Below are 27,935 nucleotides of genomic sequence, written 5' to 3'. Positions count from 1 at the left end.
TTGACGGCAGGACGGTCTCATTCATCTTTATTATAGTTCATAAAACATAGATTCGCGATGAGTAACTTAAGTATTCTTTGTTTTCACCTCCCCATGTAGCTCTTAAGTTTCTGTATGACAGAAACTATCATAATATATTATCTTTATCCTTCTCGTAGCACTTGACACAGTACTATATCATCAGTAAATAAATGAATTAAGACTTCTTAGCATGGAGCTAATGTATGTGTTCATAAATTAGAGCTTATTAGGAATTTTTCTCCATAAATATTAATGATTTGTCTCCCTCATTTAGGTGCAAGAATATTTGTCAACAGTGTTGAAAATGGAATGTGGTGTCGAGGAACTATCACTGAATTAATTCCAATAGAAAGTGAAAATATTAGAAAACTTTGTAGTCCAACCAAATTCTCAGTCCGTGAAGTTGCACTAATACAAATATTCATGGTAGATTTTGGAAATTCTGAAGTTCTAATTGTTGCAGGGTATGATATTTTATAGTTATTTTCTGTTCCTGGTCTGCTTAGAAACATTTGTGATTTGAGGGGAATAGTAAAGAATAAAGGAAATTGGGAAGGAGTAGAGAGGAGTAATTTGTCATTCTTCACTTCCAAGGCATACACTTTTTATTTTGCTTTATAATTTGTCTAATTGTTAAATTAGTAAAGTATTATCATTTATCAGTGTTACTAGATGGGGAGCCTGAACAAGGAGCTTTTTGATGTATCCAAACTTAAGTGCCTTCTGTGTTACTTCAAAGCAGGGAATGATAGCTCAAAGTGCAAAAATCGTTCTTTTAAGTAAAGTGTTACAGTTAGCTGCAGGGTGTTGAGTAAAAGATTTTTATAGTTTATTAAAGTGGCGTAGCATCTAACTCACTCAGGGTATTCACAATATTTCCCTCAGTCTTCTGGGAAAATAAAACTGCAAATATTTCTGTAGTAAGGACCAGTATTAACTATAGTATGGTCACTGTATTTAATGGTCATAGCTTATATAAGTAAATAAATTTTTATTTGGGGTGTCATTATGCCCTTTAATTTTAAACTGAATTGGTATATGAAAGACAATTCAGATAAAGGCAGTTGACATTTAATTTTATAGGTAGAAACAATGTACTTATAAAAGCTAGATTAAATCTATTTCATAAGATAGTATGAATTAGAATATAACTTTCTAGAAGATTTAACTTGAGAGTACTTTCAGAAATTCATACCTTTTATGGGGAAAAGCAAGTTTGGGTTTAAAGCAGCATTTTCAATAAACATTACTTGAATTCCTCCTAGAGTTGGTGATACCCATGTGAGAGCAGAACACATTGCTGAGCAGCATATAGTACTAAATGACTTATGTCTGGTTCTGAGGAAATCTGAACCGTATGTTGAAGAGCTGCTGAAAGACATCCAGCCATTAGCACAGCCATGCTCATTGAAAGACATTGTTCCACAGACTTCAGTAAGTGAGACTCTTCTTTGGGGGCTAAATATTCCAATTTTAGCTATGTGTTGCAGATCAGATTGCTGAGTATAGGTTCAAGGAACCAGTTCTCTTGGTAAGTGTATTTTGCATAATAAACTATTGGTGCCAATAAAAAAGGAAATGAACTTTACTTTCAACAATTGGAAACATTCATAATGGGAAATTAAGTTGAATAAGCATATATGCACATAACGATGGGTGAAATATCCAAGTAAACCACTAAATTTTGGAGTCAAATAGGGAGAGAAAAATAAACTTAAAATATGGTGTGGCCTGTGTTTCTATACATTTCTTCAGTATTTCCATGGTACTTTGTTCATTGTTTATTGCCCATATTGCATTCTACTTTGTATTATTTATGAATATCATTCCCCAGCAAGTTCAAGAGCTCCTAGGAGACAAGAATTGTATGTAAGAATATATGTTAAGCAGTTATATTATCATGAAGTCTGTGAAAGCAGGAGTCAGTGTCTTTGCTTATCATTGTATTCCCAGCACTTAGCACATCACCTAGCACATAGTAGGCATTCAACAAATATTTGAAAGAATGAATAAGTGAATAAAAAAGTGAAAGGAAACACATTAAAATATTGGCACTGGTATTTTCCTCAAAATGGTGAAGCTGGTTTTTTAAATTTTGTCTTTTATACTTTTTTTGCATTTTCTATTCTGAGTAGGCTTTGCTTTTATATTCATAAAATCTTTATAAAGATGTTTTATTATTTTTTGTTTTTTAAGGAATGTATAATTTTGACCCTTGAAATTTACTTTGGGTATGGGTACTTAAAGGTTCAAAGATGAACTTAAAAAATTTTTTTCAATGGGTAAATATTTTTCTTTGTTGTTTAAGCATATACCTCGTATATTACTAGTAATAGAAACTAAGTTAACTGATGATAATAAATATCTTGATTGTATTACATGACTTCCATTATGCTTTCAAAATGACCTTTGAATTTTCAAGTGGAAAATTCATATATAATACTTATTTTGTTTTAAAATCTTTATTTATAATCTCATATTAATATTCAGAAGCAAAACTAAATCCTAAAGTACAGCAGCTTATGGCCCCCTTGAGACTGTGTTTATACAATCAGAGTATGATCCATACATTGTGCATATGTAAAGACTGTCCTTGGGTATGTGGTCCCCCCTGCTTCTAATATCTATGTTTGGTGCAGTGCCTTTGCTCAAATTTGCAGCCTTTGGTTGATTTTAAAGCTAAATCTAGAGCATTGTACCATTAGAGCTAAATATAGTTACTAAGTACATTGGAATTTTACTTCTTCCACAGAATGAAGGCTGGGGAGAAGAAGCTAAAGTAGAGTTTTTGAAAATGGTAAATAACAAGGCTGTTTTAATGAAAGTGTTCAGAGAAGAAGATGGCGTGCTTATTGTAGATCTGCAGAAACCACCAACAAATAAAATAAGCAGTGACATGCCTGTGTCTCTTAGAGATGCTTTAGTTTTTATGGAACTGGCAAGGTTGGTAACTACTAGAACTTAAATACTTTTTGAAATTATAGCTATAAATTGGGATAGCAGATTTTACCTTTAAAAACTACAGGCCCTAAAGTGAATGTCAGTGTATTGTAAGAGGTTAAAAATGCTGCTATCAGAGAGTTTTCTAGGTACGGTTGTCTGTGAAAACTGCATTCAGGTCATTTGATTTAAGGAAATAGAGAAATTAGCTCAAAATAGAAACTATTTGTAGATACTGAACATTTTTAGATTCTAGATAACTTCATAAGCAGTTCCACTAGGATTTCAAGAATTATAGTTTAACAGTTCCTGACTTAAATTTTCTAACCTTTGGAATAAATTCATGATCACCACTGTGTATTTCATGTATGAATCTAGAATAGCTGCTTAAAGTTTCTTTCCTCGCTCGTCTCTGGTGAGCGAAGTAAGATGACTAAGGAACCATAGAGATAGTGAAGGATACTAACATTCTGTTTTGAGGATTACATGACTCTAGAAGTGACCCAACTAGGTTCCATTCTGGATAAATAAAAGTAGGGTCTTGGAGCTGCAACGAGCCACAGAGACCCCTCAGCTGGCCTTACTGAGTGCTCTTCTAGACTGTGATTATTAATTCAACCAAAAGAGTAAGAACTCTGAATCTGAGCAGGACATACAGGTCCAGCTTGAAAATGTCCTAACACCGATTTGAAGGTTAATTATTGAGTTTTGAGACTTGATGTCTTATTTAACCTGGTTTGATAATTAGAGGCAATACCAAGAAATGTTACAAGTTTGAAGAGAGAAATTGGAAGGGAGTACTCTTGGTAGATAAATGTATGTACAAATCCTTTCTTCAGATCAAGTCACTGAGAGAAGAGAGACTTTAGGAAAATGGCTTTTGCTTATGCTTTTAATTATACTTTTAATTAGGTTTAGGTCACAATCACCAAGAAGTCACTCTGAAAAAAATATGACTTTAAACTATCATCCACCAATTTTGCCTAAAGAAAGGACAGATGTTTCAGTTATGGTTTGTCATATAAATAGTCCTACTGATTTCTATCTTCAGTTGGTAAGTACATAGTGTTCCTCTGAGACAAAATATTTTTTCAAATTTTAAGTGGAAATGTATAATAGAAATGAGTGGCCAGTATGAATCTTAGAGCAAACAAACCACTCTCAATCTTCTATAAATTTGTTTCTTAATAACTGCAACTTTTTTTCAGTTGTTTTATTGAGGTCATAATGGTTTATAACATTGTGAAATTTTGAGTGTACATTATTATTTATCAGTTTCTGTATAGACTGCATTGAACTCACAACCAATAGTCTAATTTTTATCCATCACCATATATATATGCCCCTTTACCCCTTTCGCCCATCCCCCAACCCCCTTCCCCTCTGGTAACCATTAATCTGTTCTCTTTATCGATGTGTTTATCTTCCACATATGAGTGAAATCATGTGGTGCTTATCTCTCTCTGTGTGGCTTATTTCATTTAACATAATACCCTCAAAGTTCATCCATGTTGTTGCAAATGGGACGATTTTGTGTTTTGTTATGGCTGAGTAGTGTTCTATTGTGTATATACACCACATCTTCTTTATCCATTCATCAGTTGATGGGCACTTGGCTATTGTGCATAATGCTGCAAGGAACATAGGGGTGCATAATTCTCTTTGAATTGTTGATTTCCAGTTCTTTGGATAAATACCCAGTAGTGGGATAGGTGGGTCATATGATATTTCTGTTTTTAATTTTTTGAGAAATGTCCGTACTGTTTTCCATAGTGGCTTGAATTTTAAACAAGAACTTCATGTGATTCATAGTAAATTGAAGGAACTCTTCATCATGCAAGTTAGTAAAATATAGAGGGAAAAGACAATGAAGGATACCCAACATATAAGTGTTTCTTGCAACCTTCTGAAATCTACAGACTAGGAAAGCACATAGAGCTGACAAATCAAAATAAAATGATAAAAACCTGTTTCTGATCATGTATATCTGAGAATGTACTGATTATTACTTGGTAATTTTCTGTATTGAACACCAAAATGGATTTAAAGACATTTTTTCATATTAAATTTTGAATGTATGACTGATGGGTTTGTTCAGGTAGCTACTAACAGTAAGAGTTCATCCTTATTGATCTCTTTGCATCAGTGCTTTTTATGAATTAACTCATTTTAAAGGCCATAATGCTTTGTGAGAATTAACTCATTAATCTTCACGACAATCTGTGAGAAAGATACTGTTATCTTCATTGAGATGTGGAGACTTGTACCAAGGGGATGAAGCAACTTGCTTGAGGCTGCGTGTACCAAAGGGATGAAGCAACTTGCTTGAGGCTACGCAGCTATAAAAGGATTGAGCCAGGATTGAACTGGGTAGTGCAGCATCATTCAGAGCCTGTCATCTGAAGCACTGCACCACACTATGCAGGCTCCCCAGATGAGTTGAAGTCTGCTGTTTGACACTTAAGTTAAGCCTTGAATGTATTCTTCTGTTGAATTTTTTTTTACTGTGTCTTTTATTTAAATTGAGGTAAAACATATATGACATAGAATTTACCATTTTAACCATTAAGTGTACAGTTCACTGCCTTTAAGTACATTCATATAGTTGTACAACCATCACCACTATCCATCTCCAGAACTTTTTCATCATCCTAAACAAAGCTCTGTACCCATTAAACAATAACACCCTCTTTTCCCTCCCACCAGCTTCTGATAACCTCTGTTCTTCTGTCTTTGTTGATGAATTTGACTGCTCTAGGTACCTCCTAAGTGGAAACATGCAACATTTTTCCTTTTGCATCTGCCTTATTTCACTCAGCGTAATATTTACATGTTGTAGCATGTGTCAAAATTTAGTTCGTTTTCATGGTATGTATCTACTGCAATTTGTTTATCCATTCATCTCTTAATGGACATTTGGATTGTTTCAGCCTTTCTGCTGTTGTGAATAATGCTGCTGTGAACATGGGTGTGCAAGATTCTGTTTGGGTCTTTGCTTTCAGTTCCTTTGGGTATATACCTAAGATCGGAATTGCTGGATTTTATTTTAATTCTGTTTAGCTTTTCAAAGAACTGTCAAACTGTTTTCCATGGGAGCTACACCATTTTACATTCACATTAACGATTCGTAAGAGTTCTAATTTCTCCAAATCCTCACCAACACTTGTTATTTTTGTTTTTTTAAATAATAGCCATTGTAAGGGTGTGAAGTAGTATCTCATTTGGGCTTGATTTGCATTTCCCCAATGGCTAGTATTGTTGAGCACATCTTTTCATGTGCTTATTGGCCATTTGTATATTTTCTCTGGAGAAATATCTATTCTAGTCCTTTGTCCATTTTTAAACTGGATTGACTATTTGTTGTTGGGTTGTAGGAGTTTTTTATACATTATGGATATTAATTCTTTATCAGATGTATCATTTTCAGATATTTTATCCCATTCTGTGGGTTGCATTTTCACTTTTTTTGATAGCATCTTTTGATCCACAGAAGTTGTTAATTTTATGAAGTCCAATTTATCTTTTTCTCTTTTGTTGCCTGTGCTTTTGGTGTCATAGCCAAGAAATCATTGTCAAATCTAACATCATGAAGGTTTTCTCCTATGTTTTCTTCTAAGAGTTTTATAATTTAGCTCGTACATTTAAATCTTTGATTCAATTTGAGTTAATTTTTGTATATGGTGTAAGAGAAGAGTCCAACTTCATTCTTCCCCATTCGGGTATCCAGTTTTCCCAGTGCCATTTGTTGAAAAGATGGTCTGTTCTCCATTGAATGGTCTTGGCATGTTTGTCAAAATTTAGTTGAACATATATGTGAAGGTTTATTTCTGGGCTCTCTGTTTTATTCCATTGGTCTATCTGTCTTTCCGTATGCCAGTAGCACACTGTTTTGATTGCTGTAATTTTGTAGCAAGTTTTGAAATCAGGGTGTGTGATCCCTCCAACTTTGCTCTTCTTTTTCAAGATTGTTTTGGTAATTTGGGGTCCCTTGAGATTCTATATCACTTTTAGGATGGGTTTTTCTATTCTGTGTGAAACATCATTGGGATTTTGATAGTGATAGCTTTGAATTATAAATTTCTTTGGGTAGTATTGACATCTTAACACTATTAAAGTCTTCCAGTCTGTGAACGTGAGACATCTTTTCATTTTTTTTTTGGTCTTTAATTTCTTTCAGTAGTGCTGTGTAGTGTACAATTCTGTTGCCTCCTTGGTTAACTTTATTCCTAAGTTTGTTCTTCTTTTTGATTCTATTGAAGAAGGAATTGTTTTTTTGATTTCTTCTCCAGATTGCTCATTACTGCTGTGTAGAAATAAATTATTTTTATGTCTTGATTTTGTGTCCTGCAACTTTGCTGAATTTACTTATTAGTTTTAACAAGTTTGTGTATGTGTGTGTAGAATCTTTAGGATTTTCTGCATATAAAATCATGTCATCTGCAGATAGAGATCATTTTACTACTTTTTTTCCAAGTGGAATGCCTTTTGTCTCTTTTTCTTGCCTGTCAGCTCTGGCTATGAGTTCCAATATTGTGTTGAATACAACTGGAAGAAGCAGGCATCCTCATCTTGTTCTGTCTGGGGGGAAGAGCATTTGTCTTTTACCATTGAATATAGTGTTATCTGAGTTTTTCACATATGGCTTTTATCATGTTGAGGAAATTTCCCTCATTTCCTAGTTTATTGAGTGTTTTTTATCATGAAAAGGTGTTCAGTTTTGTCAAATACTTTTTCCACATCAATTGAGATGATCATAGTTTTTATTTTTCCTTCACTCTGTTAATGTGGTATATTGAATTAATTTTTTTTTGTATTTTGAACCATTATTGCATTCCAGGAATAATTGCCCCCTAGATTATGATATATAATCCTTTTAATATGCTGCTGAATTTGGTTTGTTAGTATTATGTTGAAGATTTTTGCATCAGTGTTCATAAGGGATATTGGTCTGTAGGTTTCTTTTCTTACAGTGTCTTCACATATGGCTTTCATATCAGATAATGTTGGCCTGTTAGAATGAGCTAGGATGAGTTTCTCCCTCTTCAGTTTTTTGGAAGAGATCAAGAAGGATTGGTGTTAATTCTTTAAATGTGTCATAGAATTCATCAGTGAAGCCATCTGGTCCAAGGTTTTTCTTTATTGGGAGGTTTTGATTACTGATTCAATCTCCTTACTAGGTATAAATCTGCTCAGATTTTCTATTTCTTCATGATTTAGTCTTGGTAGGTTTGTGTTTCTAGTCATGGTAGACTCTTATAATTGTTTTTATTTCTTAAAATTGAAAGTAATGTGTCTACTTTCTTTCTGATTTTAGTAGTATGAGTCTTCTCTCTCTTTTTTCTTGGTAAATCTGGTCAAAGTTTTATCAGTTTTGTTGATCTTTTCAAAAACCAACTTTTGGTTTTGTTGATTTTTCCTGTTGTTTCTCTATTCTCTATTTTGTTTATATCAATGCTCTAATCTTTATTTTCTTCCTTCTGTTTATTTTTTTCCTTCTTTGCTGTTTTATAGTTAGGTTGGTTGTGATCTTTTTTTTTACTGTATGCATTTACAATATAAAGTTCCCTCTTGCTGCTTTTGCTGCATCTCAAGGTTTGGTATGCCATGTTTTCTTTTTTTTTTTTTTTTGTCTCAAGGTATTTTCTGATTTCTCCTGTGATTCTTTTTTGACTCTTTGGTTATTTAAGAGTATGTTGTTTAATTTCCACATATTTGTGAATTTTCCAGGGTTTTTTTCCTGTTAATTTCTGGTTTCATTCCATTGTGATCGGGAAAGATACTTTGTATGATTTCACTGTTTAAAATTGGTTAAGACTTGTTTTGTGGCCTAACATATGGTCTATCCTGAGAATGTTCCATGTGCACTTGAGAAAAAATGAATATCCTGCTGTTGTCTGGAGTGTCTGTGTGTGTTTGTTATGTCTAACTGGTTTATAGTGTTGTTCAAGTAATCTATTTCCTTCTTGATATTCTTTGTAGTTTTATCTATTATTGAAAATGGAGCATTGGATTCTCCTACTGTTATTGTAGAACTGTCTTTCTTCAGTTCTGGCATTGTTTGTGTCATATATTTTGGGGCTCTGATGTTTAGTGCATATGTATTTATGATTGTTATATCCTTATTGGTGAATTGACCTTTTATCAATATATAATATCATTCCTTGTCTCTTGTAATATTATATGACTTAAAGTCTATTTTGTTTGACAATAGCACAGCCACCTCAGCTCTCTTATGGTTACTTCTTGCATGGAATACCTTTTCCATCCTTTCTCTTTCAACCTGTGTATGTCTTTAGATCTAAAGTGAGTATCTTGTAGACAGAAAATAGTTGGGTCCTTTTTTAGAAATCTGTTTGCTAATCTTTGCCTTTTAATTGGAGAGTTTAATCCACTTAAAGTAATTACTGATAGGAAGGGCTTCTGCCATTTTGCTATTTGTTTTCTGTATGTCTTATAGCTATTTTGTCTCTCATTTCCTCCATTTCTGCTCTATTTGGTGTTTATTTGATTTTCTGTAATGTCATTTTTTTTCAACTTTTTAAACAGTTGTCATAAAAAACGTAAAATTTGCCATCTTAACCATTTGTAAATGTACAGTTCAGTAGTGCTAACTATATTCACATTGTGGTGCAATAGATCTCTAGAATTTTTTCGTCTTGCAAAACTGAAACTCTATACCCCTTGAACAACAGCTCTCCGTTTTCCCTTACCCCCAACCACTGACAACCATAATTCTATTTTCTTTTTCTTTGAATTTGACTATTTATATAAGTTGATTTATATAGAATTTGGTTTTTTGTGGCCAGTTTATTTCACTTAGCATAATGCCCTCGAGGTTCATCCATGCTGTAGCCTGTAACAGGATTTCCTTCTTTAAGGCTGACTAATACTCCATGGTGTGTACAGACCGCATTTTATTAATCCATTCATCCACTGATGAATATCTGTTTTGCGTCCACCTCTTGGCTATTGTGAATAATGCTACAGTGAACATGGGTATGCAGATAGTACAGTTTCTTGTTTTGATTCCCTTCTTATTTCCTGTTTTTCATGTCTGTAGTTTTTTTTTATCATTACCATAGGGATTACGTATAATATCCTAAAGTTGTAACAGTCTAACATGAATTGATAACTTTAATTGCACAAAACCCTACTCCTGTGCAGCTCCATTCCCCTTTTATATTAACAATCTCACAAATTAATCTTTATATATTGTGTGCTCAATAACATAGATTTATAATATTATAATGCATTTGTCTTTTAAATCTTGTAGAAAATAAAAGTGGAGCTACAAATCAAAATTAAAATTATACTTGCTTTCGTATTTGTCCATGCATTTACCTTAACCACAAATCTTTATATCTTCATGTGTCATACTCTAGCATCTCTTCATTTCCACCCGAAGGACTCCCTTTAGCATTTCTTATAGAGCAGGTCTAGTGCTAGTGAACTCCCTCACCTTTTGTTTATGTGTGAATGCCTTGATTTTGAAGGACAGTTTTGCTGGATCTGTAATTTTTAATTTTTTAGTAAAAACACCAGTCATATTGAATTAGGTCCCACCTAAGACCTTATTTTAGCTTGATAAACTGTAAAATTCTATCTCCAAATAAGATTACATTCTGAGATACTGGGATGTTAGAATTCTAACATTTTTGGGGGGAGGACACAATTCAACCCTTAATAGTCCACCCCCTGCTCTATTAAAAATTCATTTCCTTCCACATGCAAAATACATTCACCCCATTCCAACATTCCAAAAAGTCTTAATCATTCCAGCATCAACTCTTAAGTCCAAAATCGCGTATAAATATCACCAACTCAGAGTCCCAGATTTCATCATCTAAATTAGGTGTAGGTAAGAATCGAGTATCACTCAAGCTAGGATAAAATTCCTCTCTATCTCTGAATCTGTGAGACCGGACAAGTCCAAAACTTAGCAGGGCAAATTCTATTCGATTCTTATGACTTGAGGATAGTTCTTGTTAGCTGGATGCCCTGTCCTCCAGTCCTACTTGGGTGGTGGTCGTGCCCCCTCAGCCCTAGCAGCAGCCTCACCCTCTGGAACCCAGGAGGAAGCCCTGTCCCTGGAACAGAGGAGGAGACAGCCCTACCTGCACGCCTGTGCCCTTTGAGCCAGTGGTAGCAGTGGTGGACAAGCCAGCCTCTCAGCCACCTTCAGGGTCATTCTTTCTTTTTCTTGGAAGATAACACATGTTCATGAGCACATACCTTTATCAGCTGACTTCCTGCCTGTAGAATCCCAAAAGTCCCACGTCTTCCTTCATTTCTTCTCATCACTGTCCCCTTTACTTCAAGTTTGCGGTGTTTCTGCTGAATTGATTGATTGGAGTCACCAGTCACACACCCATAATGTCTTGAGCAAACAGTATCCAGCCACACCCTTGGTGTTCTCTCCAGAGCACGCTTTCTCATTTTTTGCAATATGGATAGGCTAGGATTTTCTAAATCTTCAAGTTCTGACCTTAATGGTTAACAGTTCCTCCTTCAATTTATGTCTGTCCTCTCACCTTTTATTATCAGCAGCAAGGAGAAACCAGGCTTAGAGATTTCTTCAGCAAAATATTCAAGTTCTACTTACCATCCAACAGAATACAATTCAGCTAAGTTCTCTACCACTTTATACCAAGGATTGCCTTTTCCTCCAGTTTCCAATAACATGTTCCTCATTTCTGAGATATCACCCAAAGTACCTTTAACATTCATATTTCTACCAACAGTCTTTTCAAGGCAATCTGTACTTTTTTATTCAAGCACCTCATAACTCTTTCTCCTCTACCCATTACCCAATTCCAAAGCTACTGCCACCTTTTAGGTATTTTTTTAAAGCAACACTGTACTTTCCAGTACCAAAATCTGTATTCATTTCCTATGGCTGTCATAACATAGTTCCACAAATGGCTTAGACAACGTAAATTTATCGTGTCACAGTTCTGGAGTCTAAAAGTATGAGATCAAGTTGTCAGTAGGGTGGGTTCCTCCTGAGGGATGTGAGCAAGAATCTATTTCATGCCTTTCTCCTAGCTTCTGGTGGTTAGCAGGAAATTTTTGGTGTTCCATGGCTTCCACCTCACCCCAGTCTCTGCCTTCATCTTCCCATGCATTCTCTCGTGTTTGTTTCTGTGCCCAAATCTACCCCTTTTAATAAGAACACCAATCATATTGGATTAAGGCCTGCCATAGCGACCCCATTTTAACTTGATTGTCTCTGTAAAGATATCTCCAAATAAGGTCACTTTAGGAACTATGCTTTAAAGTAAATTTAATAAGAGAAAGCTCTATTTTATTCAATAACACAGTCGTTAAACAACCCCTACTGAAATTATTGACTTAAAGAAGACTTATCAATTCACTTGAAAACCATTAGATAGATGGTTGATAGGAAAACTGGATATTCATATAATGCCAGAATTGCCCTACATGAGTTACCTGGTAGCCACAAGGGGAAAACATGGCTATACAATGGAGAGATCAGAATCATCACTCCAATCCATAGGTGAGTCTTAGCAGATTAATAGTGAGTCAGTAATATTATGTCTTTTGATGTGTTGCAACCTGTGTGTACTATGATGTATTCTAGCCAAAAAGGTTTGGCTTGAAACCATCAAACCTGTAGATATAACTTTCAACTTTTGGGAAATTCAGGGGATACACCCTACTCATTGAAGGAAAAAGGCAAATAACAGCATGAGGGCATAACCATATAAATCCAGAAGATGGAGCATTCTGCAGAAAAATAGCAAACTCTTTTCAGCGAGATATCATCATTAAAAACAAAGGAACACTACGCTAGTTAATAAAGCCTTATTAAGATAACCAGATATAATGTGTAGTCTTGGATTGGAAACTGATTTTCGTCAGTTAGGGAAATCTAAATACAATCTAGAAGTACTTAGTGGGAACACTTAACTGAAATAGAAAAGGTGAGAATTTGATAGAAAAATGCAGGTTATCAATTTATACTTATGATATGGTCTCACTTTTTATACAAACAGAAGTTTGGAAAGTATGTGAATAGAAAAAGATCTAGGAGGATATACACTTAAGATATCTGGAAGAGTGTGATTTTAAAAAATTTTATGTCTATATATGCTAACTTTATATACTACTGTAATGAAATATTTTCAGATATACATTACATAATTTGTTTCTGTCTACTTCAAATTCTAACATTTCATAATTTTATGAGCAGTGCCTGTAATACAACATTTAAATTTTAAGTTTCTGTGAAACTACAGTGCTTTAATCCCTTTATTTCTTAGATAGAGAGCCTGGATTTTTTGATTCTATTAAAGACAATCGAGGAATTCTATAAAAGTGAAGATGGGGAAAATCTGGAAATCCTCTGTCCAGTTCAAGATCAAGCCTGTGTAGCTAAATTTGAAGATGGAGTTTGGTACCGAGCGAAAGTCATTGGTAGGAAATTGCATGCTATTTCTATAGGGAAATATAATGCCTAAAACCTGATACCATTTGAGTTCATACACATTAAATCATGGAAGTGACATTATTTGATCTTACTATTTTGCTCTGTCATCTGTCTTGAGAAAACTAGTGGTAATGTTGGGAGATGAATCTCTAGCTCCTTAGATTTTGTTTGATTTGACTAGGACTTAACCATTTTTTTTTTGCTTTGTCTACCTTATTTAAAAAGCTAAATAATGCTTAACAACTTACACACACTCCATTCTTCTCCTAAAAGGCAAATGCTTTTAATTTTTTCATCTATTTCTTTTGTTATTTACCCATGTTATTTCTTCTAAATAATATGTAATACTTTGTTAATTCTTAGATATTATCTATTTTTATTATGTTAGATAACAATTTTAGGTCTTTTATAACTCTTTTCACCCCTCCTTATCCCCCTCATAGTTGTATCTCAATTTTTAGTTAAATCCATATTCTATGTAAATATTTTCACTGCTAAGCCTAAAGTATACTTTGTTTAGTTCTGAGTTAATAATTGCATCAATTTTTCACTTTATTTTCTTTTAATTTATGGCTACATTTTTTGATAGTTTAAAACAATTTTCCACATGATTAGACTTTTCAGATAATGTTAATTGGATTTTTTTTCCTTAACGGTGAAAACATCCTTCTCTCTTCTGCTCCAATTAGACTGCTCTTCCTCTAGGCTTACTACACTTTTGTTATCCTGGGAATTTATTTCACCTGACAATACACTTCATTGTTCTCCTATATTGGATTTCTTGTTTTCGGGATCCCATATGTAGCTCTTTGGTTTACTCCCTTATTTTGGTGGAGTGTCTTTTGATTAAGATGGATCAAAAAGAATAAATGGGAGGTAAATTTTGAGATCTTCCATGTCTCCTGACTCTGCTCTCATACATGATTGATAATTTGGGTAAAAATGTTCTTTAAATTCCATCCTATATCCATTTGTTTATTTTATTTAAAACTGCATCTCCATTCAGAGACTTGAGGAATGCTAAGAATCTAATGGCACTGGTGCGGTTGAGAATGTCCTCCTAGCATGAGGCTTCCAGTAGAAGCAGGGAGAGGCCCCCTCACCTTCTTTCCTTACGCTCACAGTGGCGCATGTCTTCTCAGTTACCACAGATACCCACTACCATAGGGCCTCAGTTGTTTGAAATGTCGTCTTGAGTACCAGTGTTATTCCACCTGCTTCTGCTTTTACCAAGGAGCAGAGAATGCCTGTGCTCTTTCCCATATTGAAATTATGTATACTGTATTAGTCTTTAAATTTGAAAGTGATGGCACCAAGTTTAGTAGCACTGTACCTACGTGTGCTGAGAGAGGCTAAAGTCAACCTTATGTTTTGAGTATTTATAAAAAGGTCAGTTTGTGATAGGTCTTTATTCAAACTTTCATGGGTGTGAACCTTCCACAGGTTTCTTTGGTATCCTCTAAAATATAGAAACTAGATTAACAGGGTCTGCTCTGCTTGTTTTTCCCAATATCCCCCAAAATAAAATTTTTAAAAATATTACAGTTAGATATCATTATATGAATGAATCTTTAGTTTCATTATTAAATCTTTTTCCTTGTTCGATCACCTGTGTTCACTAACAGTAAACATTTATTAAGTGCTTACTTTGTGCCAGTGCTTTGCAAAGTGTTCTCAAAAAATGTCTTATGAGATTTGATTCTTTTGGTATACCAATTTTACAGATGAAATAATGAGGCTTAGAGAGAAAAAGTAACTTGCTCAGGTTAATATCTTAGAGATATTAATTAGCTTCCTTAGGATCACATGGCGTTTAAGTGACTGAGCTGGGGTCCTAACCCAGTCGGTCTAACTCAAAGTCAAATTCTTAACTTTTAGGCCATAACATTTAGCATTTGCTAGCCATTTATTTTGTTGTCCTGATTTTGATTGTCCTTTGGATACCTTAAAATTGTTAGTTTCTTGGGGCCAGCCTGGTGGTGTCATGTGCTCAGCAACCCAAGGTTCGTGGGTTCGACTCCTGGGTGTGGACCTGCACATTGCTTCTCAAGCCATGCCGTGGTGGCGTCCCACATGCAAAATAAAGGAAGATTGGCAACAGGTGTTAGCTCAGGGCCAGTCTTCCTCAGCAAAAAAAATTGTTAGTTTCTTGTTCACCAAGTCTGAACAATTATGCATGATGACTGATTTTTTTGAAGTTCACATAGTAGAAATATTTTTTATAGTCTAAAAAATATTGTTTGTATGTTGAACATAAAAGTATTCCAATCAAGTTGACTATAGATCAATCTGAATTTTGCTAGATAATTCTCTCTTTTCTTTCCAAGTTTCTAATTTTATAATTTTTGAAGGATTGCCTGGACATCGTGAAGTTGAAGTTAAATATGTGGACTTTGGCAATACTGCAAAAGTAACACTTAAAGAAATGCGTAAAATAAAGGATGAATTTCTGAATCCCCCAGAGAAGGTAACCAACTTGTTGTGAATCATAGAGATAGAATATTAGCACCAATATGAAAGTATTTTTAGAATCATTTTACCCTAGAAGTGTTGTCTTAACTACTATTAATGTTTGATACATGGACTATAGAAAAGAGTTGCTATGGTTACTATTTAAGAAATAATGTGTACATATTAGCCAATAAGCATTAATTATAAATACATATGTATATATAGATTTGTGTCTTTTTAAGTACTTACTGGTCTACAGCTTTGAATATGTTACTTTGAAATACCTATATAATGTGGTAAGAGTATGATGTATTATGTGGAAAAAGCTCACTACAGAAGTACTTTTACTGTGATCCTATTTATGTTTAAGTACATATAACATGTGCAAGAGGAAGAAGTCTGGAAGAATAAGTGAAAAAACTTATCCTTCTCTTGGAATCATGCTCCCTGGAGATAAGAATTCACTTATTCTTGTGGTATTTGAATTATTATTAACCAATATTTTTCATTTTAAAAATGGGTAAAATGTTATAGGAAAAACTTTAAAATATTGATGAGCAAAATGAGGGGAAACACTCAATTTATTCAATATTTTTTATATATATAGTTCTAAAATGCAGTGTTTTTCTTTCTTTTTTTTTTTTTTGGTGAGGAAGATTCGCTCTGAGCTATCATCTGTTGCCAATCTTCCTCTTTTTTTTGCTTGAGGAAGATTAACCCTGAGCTAACGCCTGTGCCAATCTTCCTCTATTTGTATGTGGGTCTCTGCCTCAGCATGGCTTGATGAGTGGTGTAGGTCCATGCCCAGCATCTCAATCTCTGAACCCGGGCTGCCAAAGCAGAGCACGCTGAACTTAACTGCTACACCACAGGGCTGGCCCCTAATGCATTGTTTTTAACAATTATGGGATTAGACTATATATGGTCTACTTTTCTCATTTAACAATGTATCATAAGTATCTGTAATTCTTTCACTGGATGTTTATTATTCTGGTATCTGAATGTGCAGTAATTCATTCAACCAAATACTCTGTTGATTCCTATTATTTGCATTTATAAAGTACTGTTATAGATCGCTTTGCACATTTGTTTATTTTCTAAATATGTAAATTCAAACAACGTTTAGTTTTGTACGCACATAAAACTTTAATTCTAAAATAACTAGAAATTAAGTTTAGTTTCTTAATGGTGCAATTTTGTTTGACACAGGCTATTAAATGTAAGCTGGCCTATATTGAACCATGTAAAAGGACAATGCAGTGGTCAAAAAAAGCTAAAGAAAAGTTTGAAGAAAAGACTCAAGATAAATTTATGACATGTTCAGTTATTAGTAAGCTGTTTCCATTTTTAATTGTTGCTGTCATCATATGTAATTTTAAATAAGAATAACATGATATAACATTTGCCAGATCTTCTAATAAATGTAATGTGTTATCAGTGAGAATAGTGAGAGAGAACAGTTACTGAGAATTAGGTGCAATGGAATAATGTATTCTGGAGGCTCTAGAGTCTAAAATCAGCACATGAGGCAAAAATCACCATTAAAGATCAAGTCACCCTCAGCATGGCCTCTTGAAAGCCCTAAAATTAGGAATTCGTTTCTCTTATATCTGTTTGCATGTTTGCTAGAGCTCTGTCCCCAATCTTGGAGTGATGGTTGCTAAGGTTTATTTTGCAGGAAAGTGAGGGGAGGTGGGAAATAAGTGGTAAATAGTTTTTGATTTTTTTTTTTTTCATTTCACTTAAGTGAATTCAACTGTAGGCTCTCAGCATCGTTTGAAAAAAATTACTTTTGGAACAGCTTGGGTCTAAGACACAGGCTGATCACTAGCCCACAATTTTGTAACCAAAAGGTTCTGAAAATGGAAAGTTTAATGCAAAACCTGATCTGAATTAACAGGATATATATATATATGTATATAGTCTTTATGTCCTTTACAGTGAATATTCATATATTCCACTTCGGGATAGTAGTGTGGGTTTGTGGGCTGCTGCCTCAGAATCCACTGAGTGTATTACAGAATATGCAGTGTATGTTCTATACAACTTTTCTGAATTTGAAGAATTTTGAAACACGTTTGGTCCCAAGAGATTTGGATAGCGGGATTGGGAATCTGTTACTTATCTGCGATTTTGATGTGTTCCAAAGCTATGACCACATTGTCCATGTTGGTCTTAATGAGTACTAGTGCAGGGTACGCAAGACCATGTTCTCTTAGGGTTGATTTCTGGGACTTTCAAGGAAAATTTTTCCTATATCCATTTTTTCACTTTTATCCTACCATTAAATGAACCCAACCATTATAAGATTATTAGCTTCCTTTACAATGGGGAAACTGAAGCTTGGAGATCAAGTGCTCAAGGTCATGCAATTTAGAAATGATGGAGTACCTGTGATAGTTTATTCACTTTGATGCAAGAAATTGCTTTAAAGAAATAGTTCCATTGAAGAGGAATATGATCATAGAAATTGAATCCTTAGTCTACAGAGTTTCTAAATCTGACTTCTCTGGTATAAACAGTAAATTAAAGGCCTCTTAGACCTTGAGTAACCTCTGCTGATTTTGACCTGGCTTTAACCTAGATAATTCTGCTTCACAATTTCCCATTTGGTATTTTATTCTGTTGGTTTTTAGCTCCTCTTTGAATGTTCCCTCCTGTGGACAACCTATCAAGACCTGATTCTCTGGGTTTCTTTATTAACTCTCCCTTTTCCTTTCTCACTTAATTGTTATTCCAATAACATCCAAACGCTAGTTGTACCATAGTTATTACCGTAGGTAATTCGATTTTAGGAGTACCAGAAGGCCCTGCCTGACCTGAAATATCTTTCCCCATTAACCTGCCCAACGATGAGATTGAGAGTTTGGGACATTTATAATGAAGTGAACTACCACAAATGAGAGTGGGAGCCTTATTAAAGCAAGGGACATTTACATTTTAATTAGGAGCAGAGCAGGGAAGATGGTAAAGGTACAGAACGCAAGGAAAGTTGGCCCTGTTGGAATAAAGAACTGGATACATGGGAAGTGTGAGATCAAAGAACTAAAGAGGTGGAAATGAGACAGAAAGTAAGGAGATCAAGTTGAGGCTCAGTGTTGCTTAGCCTTTTGTTTCTAGATAATATATCTGGTCGATTGAAAAGTAGTCAGGAATGATTTTTAAGCTCTTGAAAAAAGCTTCCTAATATGTATTCTTATGCCTGGATAATACAAGATGTTACTGCTGGTAATAATTTATCTTTCCGTTTGGAATCATCATTCTGACTAGCAGCCACCAGCTACCATTGTATAGAAGGTATAGGCATAAACTGATCATAGTGTGTAGAAGTGTGTGTTTCCTAAAGAGAGTTCTCTGTCATTTATTCAGATACTTATGGAACAGGTTCTCTGTTCTGTGTACCGTATGTACCATTATGTACAATAGTAAGTAAATAAGCACGAGATGTAAGCTTTACCCTCAGCTAACTCCCAGTTTACTTTAAGAAATAGATACAATAAACAAGTAACCAGTTTCTTTTCTAAAAGAAATTAAAAGTTAGATGATTTGTCCTAAAAACAGAGGGATGGGGAAAAATTCCAGTTAATTAAGGGTTCTAAATTGAATTTTTGTTATTTTAAACTAAAGCTATAGACCTTTGCAAATAATCACTGGCCTGAATTAACTTTCATTCATTTCTTTTGTCCTCTGGAACTTGACTGAATCTGATAAAACAGTTTAAAAACACAACAGAGTGCTTCTTCAGTGAATATATAGCAATTTGTATTTTTCTCAGTCTAACAGCTTTAAATGTTTTCAGTTTATTATAGAACACACAGTAATCTCAAATGAAAATTTTATTAATTTGTGTATGCTGCAGATAATATTGGCAGTTCTTTTATGTCTGCAAAATGCTAATTTTACCCCTTGAGAGAGCCTTTGACATTGTTCAACAAGAAACCTCCTTTGTGTAAAATGAAAGAAATTAAGTTTCCAGGTTTTTAAAATGCTTCATTTAATGTATTTTGCGACATTTATTTCTTTCCCCAAACTAGTGTTAATGGTTTTACAGAAATTCTGGAAGATAATGTGCTGTTGGTTGAGCTTTTCGATTCTCTTGGTGCTCCTGGAATGACTCCTACTAGTATTAGTGACCAGCTAGTCAAAGAGGGCCTAGCATCTTATGAAGTAGGGTAAGTAGACCTGTAAACTTATTTTAGTTCATATGTAGTGCTTTGTTCACAAAAGGGAAACTGACATATCATTTCCTGTTGGGTATCTGCTTAGGTCATAGACTTGGAGGTTTTTCCCTGTTCATGAGTCAGGAAAAATAGAGGGAAAAATAATTGGAGTTGTTAGTCTAATGAAGAGTAGAGCGGCTTTTCCCTCCATCCTGAAGGGACCCTGAAACCTTGAAAATTGCTCCTAGAGACTGACAGCACTTCTTTTCTTTCTTTTGAGGGAGATTAGCCCTGAGCTAACATCCGCTGCCAGTCCTCCTCTTTTTGCTGAGGAAGATTGGCCCTGAGCTAACAGCCGTGCCCATCTTCCTCTGTTTTATGTGTGAAACACCAGCCACAGCATGGCTTGATAAACCGTGTGTAGGTCTGCACCTGGGAACCGGTGAATCCTGGGCCGCCAAAGCAGAACATGCGAACTTACCTGCTACACCACTGGGCTGGCCCCTGATGGTACTTCTAAGAAAAGGAGATTGGCATCTTATTTCTAGGTGGAACATCTGCTCGGGCAGCCTCTTGTACCTATTTGAGAAGAGAATTAGGAAGAGAAATGGCAGGATAGAGTAGACTGCTTTCCCACTTGGAGAAATGTGAAGTTTTTCTGGGTTCAGGTGGATACTTTGAAAGAGAACCAGGCTTGAACCATTGTGCTAATACCCAGAACAGGCCAGTGGTTGAGGCGACCCCAGAAACAGAAGGGCAGAGTGGTGGTGAGAAGGACTGGGAGGGTTTGGAGTCAAGACAAAGCAATTCTTCCAGAATAGGAACTTGTGCAGTGGGGTGGCCCCTAGGAGGTCTTCTGAAGGACTCTTATACATAGCCCTCAAGAAAGCCCATATTTGATAACACTCACATGCAATGCCTGTCAGGGTAAGCCAGAGAAGCAGTGACACCCAGCAGAGGCCAGCAATCACAGGGTCAACCTGTGATCTTGCTTCTGTTTCCCACCCTCACACTGGAGGAGCTAGTAGCAGAAGAGAGAGGGCCTGTCCTTTTTCCACTAGAGGTCTTAAGTGAGGGAGAGGAAGAGATTGAGAAAAAATGCTTAAATATGTTACACTGAATTTTATTTTTTATGAAAGTTAGGGTTATTGAGATATAACATATACAATAAAAATTCACCCTTTTTAGGTGCACAGTTATGAGTTTTGATAAACACGTGGTCATATACAACCATCATCATAGTCAAGATAGAGAATATTTCCATTACCCCAAAAGGTTCCCTTATGCACCTTTGTAGTCAGTCCCCTTCGTCCACACCCAACCCTGGGCAACACTCATCTAATTTCTGTCTCTATAATTTTGACTTTTCTACGACTTCATAGAAATGGAATCGTAGTATACTGTCTTTTGTGTCTGGCTTTTTCATTTAGCATAATGTTTTTGAGATTCATCCATGTTGTTGCATGTATCAGTAGTTTTTATTGCTCTGTTCACTAGTATTCTACTGAGACGATCATGTGATTTTTAGTCCTCATTTTAATATGGTGTATAACCTTGATTGATTTGCAAGTTTTGAACCATCCCTGTGTTCCTGATATAAATCCCACTTGATCATGGTGTATGATCCTTTTGATGTACTGCTGTATTCGGGTTGCCAATATTTTGTTGAGAATTTTTGCATCTGTGTTCATCAGCGATATTGGCCTGTAGTTTTCCTTTTTTGTGTTGTCCTTGTCAGGCTTTGGTATCAGGGTGATGTTGGCCTCGTAAAATGTGTTAGGGAGTGTTCTATCTTCCCTAATTTTTTGGAATAGTTTGAGATGGATAGGTATGAAGTCCTCTTTGAATGTTTGGTAGAATTCCCCAGGGAAGCCATCTGGTCCTGGGCATTTGTTTTTTAGGATCTTTTTGATTACTGTTTTGATGTCTTTACTTGTGATTGATCTATTCAGACTATCTGTTTCTTCTTGATTCAGCTTTGGGAGATTGTAAGAGTCTAAGAATTTATGCATTTCTTCTAGATTGTCCAATTTGTTGGCATATAGCTTTTCATAGTATTCTCTTATAATCATTTGTGTTTCTGTGGTGTCCGCTGTAATTTCTCCTCTTTCATTTCTAATTTTATTTATCTGAGCTTTCTCTCCTTTTTCTTTGTAAGTCTGGCTAGGGGCTTGTCAGTTTTGTTTATCTTCTCAAAGAACCAGCTCTTTGTTTCATTGATTCTTTCTACTGTCTTTTTTGTTTCTATTGCATTTATTTCTGCTCTGATTTTTATTATTTCCCTCCATCTGCTGACTTTGGACTTTGTTGTTTTTTTCTAATTCAATTAGGTGTAGTTTGAGATTACTTATTTGGGATTTTTCTTGTTTGTTAATGTGGGCCTTTATTGCAATGAATTTCCCTCTTAGGACCACTTTATATGAGTGGTATGGGATGTTTTCATTTTTATTTGTCTCCAGATATTTTTTGATCGCTCCTTTAATTTCTTCAATAATCCATTGGTTGTACGGTAGCATATTGTTTAGTCTCCACATTTTTGTCCCTTTCTCAGCTTTTTTCTTGTAGTTAATTTCTAGTTTCATAGCACTGTGGTCAGATGTTTGTTCTTATTTCAATCTTAAATTTGTTGAGGCTTGCCTTGTTTCCCAACATGTGGTCTATCCTTGAGACTATTCTGTGTGCACCTGAGAAGAATGTGTATTCTGTTTTTGGATGGAGTGTTCTGCATAGATCTGTTAAGTCCATCTGGTCTAGCTTTTCATTTAGTTCCACTGTTTCCTTTTTGACTCTTTGTTTGGATGATCTATCCATTGATCTGAGTGGAGTGCTGAGGTCCCCTACAATTATTTTTTCTTTGTTAATATCTCCTTTTAGGTTTATTAATAATTGCCTTATGTACTTTGGTGCTCCTGTGTTGGGTGCATAGATATTTATAGTGTTGTCTTCTTGGTGGAATGTTCCTTCAATCATTATATACTGCCCCTCTTTGTCTCTCTTTACCTGTCTTACCTTGAAGTCTGCTTTGTCTGATATAAGTATTGCAACACCTGCTTTCTTTTGTTTGCCGTTAGCTTGGAGTATCGTCTTCCATCCCTTCACTCTAAGCCTGTGTTTGTCATTGGAACTGAGATATATTTCCTAGAGGCAGCATACTGTTGGGTCTTGTTCTTTAATCCATCTCACCACTCTGTATCTTTTTTTTGGAGAGTTCAGTCCATTTACATTTAGAGTGATTATTGATATATGAGGGCTTAATGCTGCCATTTTATCATTTGTTTTCTGGTTCTCCTGCGTTTCCTTTGTTTCTTGTCCTGTGTATTTCAGGCTACCAATTTGGTTAGGTAGTTTTTTATGATGGATTTCTTGGTTTTCTCTTTCTTTATTATTTGTGGCTCTAATCTGCTCTCTTGTTTGGTGGTTACCCTGAGGTTTGTATGCAAAATCCTATAGATGAGAGAGTCCGTTTTTTGATGACCTCTTATTTCCTTAAACTAAGCCATTTCAATCTCTTCCTTTCCTCCTCTAGGTTTTTTTCTCACATCTTATTGCATCTTGTGTGGTGAATTTGTGGTTTAAATGACAAGATTATCTTTTTTTTGATGTTTTCCTTTCCTTTATCTCTAATGTTTTCCATGAGTATTTGCTAACCTGTTCTGCTGGGTAGGTCCAATTTTCTGATTTCATCTACCTATTTATCTCTGTATTCAGGGGTTTGTAACCCCTTTCTTCTTTTTCTTTCAGGTATGAGGGTCTTCTTGAGGATTTCTCGTAGGGAGGAGTCTTGTGGCGATGAACTCCCTTAGCTTTTGTTTATCTGGGAACGTTTTTATTTCTTCGTCATATCTAAAGGATATTTTTGCTGAGTAGAGTATTCTTGGCTGAAAGTTTTTGTCTTTCGGAGATTTGAATATATTATTCCCCTCTCTCCGAGCCCATAAAGTTTCTGCTGAGAAATCCACTGAAAGCCTGATAGAGGTTCCTTTGTAAGTTATTTTCTTCTGCCTTGCTGCCGTTAGTATTTTTTCTTTGTCATTGACTTTTTCCAGCTTCACTACTGTATGCCTTGCAGTAGATCTTTTTACATTGACAAAGTTAGGAGATCTGGTGGCCTCCTTCACATGAATTTCCATCTCCTTCTCCAGGTTTGGGAAGTTCTCAGCTATTATTTCTTTGAACAAGCTTTCCGCTCCATTCTTCTTTTGTTCTCTCTCTGTAATACCTATAATCCTTATGTTGCATTTCCTAATTGAGTCAGATTAATGCTCAGAGACTTTCTTCATTTCTTTTCAGTCTTAGTTCTTTCTCTTCCTCCATCTGAAGCATTTCTGAATTTCTGCCCTCGATCATGCTGATTCGTTCCTCAATGACATCTGCTCTACTGTTCAGGGAATCTATATTCTGCTTTATCTCATCCATTGTGTTTTTCATCTCCAATATTTCTGCTTGGTTCTTCCTTATAGTTTCAATCTCTTTTGTTAAGTAGCTCCTGAACTCGTTGAATTATCTATCTGTATTCTTTTTTAACTTGTTGAGTTTTTCAATGATAGCTCTTTTGAATTCTTTGTCATTTAGGTTATAGATTTCTGTGTCTTCAGGATTGATTTCGAGGAGTATTTGTCATTTTCCTTCTGGTCTTGATCCACTTCCTCAGGGATGGAGTGGGGCTCCAGCTCCTCCACCTTCCAACATGTGGCTACATGGGTCTCTCAGATGTCTTTTGTGTTATGTGAATGTCCTGTGTTGGGGTATGAATGTCCTTTTCATTGTATCTTTGAGGTGACAGTTTACTGAGAGAGCTCACTCTGCCATGATGCTGACATCACTCCAAGGAAGTGTATTTCTAACTTTATAAGAAACTGCCAGATGTTTTCCAAATTGGCTCTACTATTTTGCATTCCCAACAGCAGTGTATGAGAGCTCTCTTGTTCTGCATCCTTGCCAGCACTTGATTTTATCATTTTGTGTTTATATTAGCCCCTCTAATAGGAGTATAGTGGTCTTTCATAGTGGTTTTAATTTTAATTTCTTTAATGACATTAAGGATCTTTTAATGTGTTTATTTGCCATTTGTATCTCTTCTTTCATGAAATATCTTTTCAAATGTTTTGCCTTTTTTAAAAATTGTGTTGTGTATTGTTAGTGAAATGTGAGAGTACTTTATATATTCTACACACAAGTCCTTCATTAGGTATGATATTTGCAAATATTTTCTTCCAATCTGTGGCTTCTTAATAGTGTCTTTGAAAGAGCAGAAGTTTCTGGTTTTGAAGTCCAATTTGACAGTTTTCTTTTATAATTCAGGCACTTTGTCCCATAACTAAGAAATCTGTGCCTAACCCCAGGCCATAAAGATTTTCTCCTATGTGTTCTTCTAAAGTTTCATAGTTTTAGTTTTCATATTTAGGTCCATCGTCCTTTGTATTTTGTTAAATAGACTTTATTTTTTGGAGCAGTTTTAGGTTCACGACATTGAGCAGAAAGCACAGAGAGTTTCTCTGTATTCCCTGCCCCTACACAGGTACACACCCTCCCCCACTATCAACCACCATAGTGGCACATTTGTTAATATCAATGAAACTACACTGATACATCATAGTCATCCAAAGTCAATAGTTTACATTAGTGTATGTTCTGGGGGCTTTGACAAATATGTAATGTCATGAATCTACCATTATAGTATCATACAGAGTATTTTCACTGCCCTAAAAATTCCCAGTGCTCTGCCTGTTCATCTCTCCCTCCCTGTTCATCTCTAGAAGCTGGTGGTCTTTTTACTGTCTCTGTAGTTTTGCCTTTTCCACGTTATCATATAGTTGGAATCATACAGTATGTAGCCTTCTCAGATTGGCTTCTTTCACTTAGTAATATAGATTTAAGATTCCTTTACTTCTTTTCATGGCTTGATAGCTCATTTTTTTCCACACTGAATAACATTCCCTCATCTGGATGTACCACAGTCTATTTATCTTTTCGCCTACTGAAGGATGTCTTGGTTGCTAACAAGTTTGGCAATTATGAATGAAGCTGCTATAAACAATCCATGTGCAGGTTTTTGGTTTTTTTTGTTTTTGTTTTTGAGATTGGCACCTAGGCTAATAACTGTTGCCAATCTTCCTTCTTTTTTTTTTAAGTATTGGCACCTGGGCTAACAACTGTTGCCAATCTTTTTTTTTTTCCTGCTTTATTTCCCAAACACCCCCCCCCCCCCACCCCATGCATAGTTGTATATCTTAGTTGCAGGTCCTTCTAGTTTGTGGGATGTGGGATGCCGCCTCAACGTGGCCTGACAAGCGGTGCCATGTCCGCACCCAGGATCCGACCCCTGGGCCGCCACAGCGGAGCACGCGAACTTAACCACTCGGCCATGGAGCCGGCCCCCATGTGCAGGTTTTTGTGTGGACATAAGTTTTCAACTTCTTGGTAAATACCAAAGAGTTTGACTGCTGAATCATATAATGGATCATATAATAAGAGTATGTTTCATTTTGTAAGAAACTGCTAAACTGTCTTCCAAAGTGGGTATTCAATTTTTGGATTCTAACAGCAAGGAATGAGCGTTTCTGTCCCTCCACATCCTCACCAGCATTTGGTGTCCTCAGTATTCCAGATTTTGGTCATTCAAATAGGTGTGCAGTGGTATCTCATTGTTTTAATTTGCATTTCCCTGATGACAAATGATGTGGAGCATTTTTTCATATGCCTATTTGGCAACTGTGTGTCTTCTTTGGTAAGGTGTCAAGGTTTTTGGCCCATTTTTAAATTGGGTTATTTTCTTATTGTTGAATTTTAAGAGTTCTTTGTGTATTTTGGATAACAGTATGTCTTTTGCAGTATTTTGCAATATTTTCTCCGAGTGTGTGGCTTGTCTTCTCATCATCTTGATGGCGTATTTCACAGAGCAGAAGTTTTAAATTTCAATGAAATCCAGCTTATCAGTTCTTTCTTTCATGGATTATGGAATAAAGCTGATTTTAAACTTTGAAATTTCTCTTTGTTTTAAACAGCATCAGGGAATAAGGTATTTGTTAGATGAATGTTCCAAAAACTCATTAAGAATACCAAGAGCAGCAGAAGAAAACAGCAAGCCCCTATCACCTCACCATGATATGTCACTGTTATGGGGGAGTGCCAAAGCTAAAACAAAACTCTTCGCCACTAAGCAGAATAGAGTCTGGGAAGAAGAGCTCTTTGTGATAGTGGGCACCTTTCTGGAAGAGTAGCATTCAGTAGAGTATGCAGGGAGTTACTCACTTTTAAAATAAAATTTCCCTGCCTTTAGCACCATCTTTATGTATATTATCCTTACATATAAATTCAAATATTAAATGAGAATTTTCTAGTTAGAAAATCATGAATTTAGTGGGCAATATGAAAGTCATGTAAGATACACACAACTCTGCCCTTACCAAAAGAAAAAAAGATAAATAGGTGAGGCACTAGATAACTACATGTGGGGAATCCTTTCACAATGTATACATATATCAAATCACCACAGTGTACACTTTAAATATCTCACACTTTTATATGTCAGTTATACCTCAGTAAAGCTGGAATTTTAAAAAAATTGGAGGGGCTGGCTGTGTGTCCGAGTGGTTAAGTTGGCGTGATCTGCTTCGGCAGCCCGGGATTTTCCCAGTTAGGATCCTGGGTGTGGACAGGGCACTGCTTAACAAGCCGTGTTGAGGCAGCATCCCACATAGCACAACTAGAAGGACCTACAACTAGAATATACAACTATGTACTTGGGGGCCTTGGGGAAAAGAAAGAGGAAGAAGGAAAAAAAAAAAAAGAAGATTGGCCACAGATGTTAGCTCAGGGCCAATCTTTAAAAAAAATTTGGCCATCTGGTGGTAAAATATGGTTAACACATAATAGAAGATGACATTTATGTGTCGAACTCTGAACATGCCTTG

The 27,935-nt window shown here is 35.5% G+C and overlaps 1 protein-coding gene across 1 annotated transcript in view; it reads left to right on the top strand.

The window, feature by feature from the left end:
- The window catches only part of RNF17 (ring finger protein 17), a 155,194-nt gene that overhangs the window by 59,597 nt on the left and 67,662 nt on the right, over nt 1-27,935 (top strand). Inside the window, exons 12-19 of the mRNA XM_046665064.1 lie at nt 296-485; nt 1,287-1,455; nt 2,774-2,964; nt 3,874-4,015; nt 13,245-13,398; nt 15,763-15,878; nt 17,072-17,192; nt 19,914-20,034. Of these exons, the coding sequence (XP_046521020.1) occupies nt 296-485; nt 1,287-1,455; nt 2,774-2,964; nt 3,874-4,015; nt 13,245-13,398; nt 15,763-15,878; nt 17,072-17,192; nt 19,914-20,034 (1,204 nt within the window). The remainder of the gene's footprint in view (nt 1-295; nt 486-1,286; nt 1,456-2,773; nt 2,965-3,873; nt 4,016-13,244; nt 13,399-15,762; nt 15,879-17,071; nt 17,193-19,913; nt 20,035-27,935) is intronic.

This window comes from Equus quagga, chromosome 6 (assembly GCF_021613505.1).
Source record: "Equus quagga isolate Etosha38 chromosome 6, UCLA_HA_Equagga_1.0, whole genome shotgun sequence".
Lineage (NCBI taxonomy): Eukaryota > Metazoa > Chordata > Mammalia > Perissodactyla > Equidae > Equus > Equus quagga.
This window is presented reverse-complemented; position numbering and strand designations above follow the sequence as displayed.